The following is a 2,718-nucleotide window of genomic DNA, read 5'->3' as shown; positions in this document are numbered from 1 at the left end:
TGTAGTAGAAAGTGACATCAATCTTCTGAGAAGGGAGGACCTGCCACCAGAGAGCAAAGCAACTGGCGGAAGCGAGGGAAAGCACAACCTTCGGGAGAGAAGGCCGTTGCCTACGCTATGTGTGTGTCCAGGTGTTAAAAGAAAGTTGAAGTAGATGTTCCAATTTCAAAGAGATTGGGGCGTAAAAGGGAACAATATCATTTTACAAGTGCCATTCCGTTCGATCAAAGGACAGAAGAAAAAAAAATCTGCAATACTACCTCTGTTCCACAATTTTTTTGAAAAGTCAAACATTACAAAATTTGATCAAATTTGTAGAGAAAAACATATACATCTAGAATACTAAATACACAATACATCATAAGACGTGTTTTCATATTATATATATATATTTCGTGTCATAGATATAAATAGTTTTATCTATAAACTCGATTAAAGTTTGTAAATTCTGACTTTCCAAAAAATCTTTATGAACTACATTATGGAACGGAAGGAGTACAATCCAAAAAGGCACATGGGTCTATCACTTAGTTTATCAGACAACTAGCAAAATAACACGAGACACTCCTCTGCATCCATAATATATCCCACACACAGAGCTTGTCGAATTACACAAACACATGTTATCTCAGTGTCAGTTCTCCTTGTTATTCTCTTTTTTTCTCACGAATAAGGAGCTTGCAGATTTACCAGCTATTTACTCTCTTTCGAATCACTTGCTGGACTCTGCAGTTTGTGGTTCTCCTCTGAAGGTGTGACCAAAACGTCTTTGTCACTGAACCCAAGCTCTGACATATCTTGCTTCGCCATCAGGTTTCTGGATTGTACAAGAACAACATGAATTAGAATCCTACAGGACAGAGCAGCAACAAACCAAGAAATTAGAATAATAAAAGTGCATCTTGTTCATGAGCTTGAATAGTGGATTTCAGACATCAAAGCTGGTAAGGACTCATACGACTGCAAGTGGCAGAACTTTAACTATTACTAGAACGATCATGCGAAATATCTTAAAATCAACTACGGCAAGCACTAAACATCTCCTAAAAGGCTAAAGCTAGTAGTTACATATTTGTGGTTGCCTGGTTGGCAACATTGGTTGCTTCATGCAACCATCAAATAGACATACCGCCAGAGGAGGCAAATAAGACAACATGGAAGGACGTCAGGCTTGGTTTGCTGTAGGCTAATGCAGCAACAAACTGTTTCTTCCCTCAACTACCAAAACTAGTGGTTCATGCTGTAGCAATAAACTGTTTTTCTACTGTGGCAAGATTATATATATAACCCATGCATGCTGGTTCGCTTTGTTTTCTATTTTGATGCCAAACACCTATCCTTGCCTAGCAAGGCCAATATTAAGTTTGCTTAGGAACCAAACACACCCTAAATCATTACACATAAATTCTTCAAGTCATGGATGTGCCAAAAAAGAGGTTGAGCTAACTACAATACTACAATACAAGTAGTTACTTCTGAAATTATTACACGGGGAGTAAGCAAGCTAACCTCTCCATCCTACATTCCAAGTATTTCTTCGAGAACATCCGACATTTTTCAGACTGAGCCCCTGTTGATTTCAGGCAGGCAAGATAGTCCTTCTTCTCCTGTTTGAAAAGGCAGCTCTCATATAACACTCACTAACATTACACCCTATGAGAAACAAAACGATTAAAACTTACCAGGTCACACTCATGCAGGTGATCAAGAGGGAATACACCCTTTTCAGGAGGTACAGGCCTCACTCCCCTGTTTCCACCAAAAGCTCCACCTGTTAAAACCCACACGGGTTATTCAAAGCTTCATACATTAGTATCATGTTGCAAGTTAGTCATGGGGTAGAAAACCGGCAACACACGAATGGGAGCCAAAGCTCTTGGTCATTGTCAGATGCGTGAAGCCAACAACTGTAAGCATGAACCAACAGGAGCATAGGAGATCAATCACAAAGACAGGTCCTCACCTGCACTCATTTCCCAGGCACTCCAGGATCCAGATCTTGATACCGTCGCTTGCAATGCTCGAACGCTGCAGTAAGCCAGCAACACAACACACGAGTCAACCCGAGGCATACGTGCCGACGCGGCATTTCATCGAACAAGTCAGGTGCGCGCCTAATATCATGCACGGATTCACCGAAATTTAGAGCGCCAGGACAGGAGGCACTCACAATGGCGGCGGCAGCGTGGGTTCGCTTCAGAAGTCTATACGCCGGAGCGAGGGACGGCACGAGCGCAGATGGACGGATGGAGCAGGCCAGCGAGGGGGCAAGCTCGCGCCGGGGCGGAGTGAGAGGAGTGGCGGCAGACTGGTAACTCCCTTCGCGTCGGAGAAAGGTGGGGACTGGGGAGAGAGACGCTGCCGCCCACCTGGCCGTCGCGGGGAGAGGGGATGGCGGCGCGCCGGCGAGGAAGAACAAGCAACCTCGGATCGGGAAAGGGGTAACTGGGTGGGCTGGGCCTTACGGGTTAAGGGAGAGCTGGCCCAGTTGGTACAGCCTGTTTGGGCCGGGTCATTCCCGCGGGCCCTCTAAGCCATCATTATTCCTTTGGTAACATCATTTATATGTTCTCAAAAAAATGGTAACATCATTTATATTTGTCTCAAAAAAATATTTGGCTAAAAAATCATTTATATGGCAACAATAATCCTCAAAAAAAATGGAAACAAGGACCACCTGCAATTTTTCCAAAAGGAAAAAAACAAGGACAGTCTCCA

The 2,718-nt window shown here is 43.7% G+C and overlaps 1 protein-coding gene across 1 annotated transcript; it reads right to left on the bottom strand.

Moving 5' to 3' along the window:
- Positions 1-434: 434 nt before the first annotated feature.
- On the bottom strand, positions 435-2,443 carry LOC119297244 (cytochrome c oxidase assembly protein COX19-like). Its single transcript, XM_037575111.1, has 5 exons — positions 2,171-2,443; positions 1,964-2,028; positions 1,683-1,771; positions 1,510-1,607; positions 435-817 (listed from the first exon to the last, which is right to left on the bottom strand). The coding sequence occupies exons 2-5, from the start codon at positions 1,971-1,973 to the stop codon at positions 694-696; spliced, it is 321 nt and encodes a 106-aa protein (XP_037431008.1). The 5' UTR covers positions 1,974-2,028; positions 2,171-2,443; the 3' UTR covers positions 435-693.
- Between the last annotated feature and the right edge of the window lie 275 nt (positions 2,444-2,718).

The sequence above is a fragment of the Triticum dicoccoides genome, chromosome 5A (assembly GCF_002162155.2).
Source record: "Triticum dicoccoides isolate Atlit2015 ecotype Zavitan chromosome 5A, WEW_v2.0, whole genome shotgun sequence".
Classification (NCBI taxonomy): Eukaryota; Viridiplantae; Streptophyta; class Magnoliopsida; order Poales; family Poaceae; genus Triticum; species Triticum dicoccoides.
Note: the sequence above shows the minus strand (reverse complement) of the source record. Positions and strands in the feature narration are given on the sequence as shown.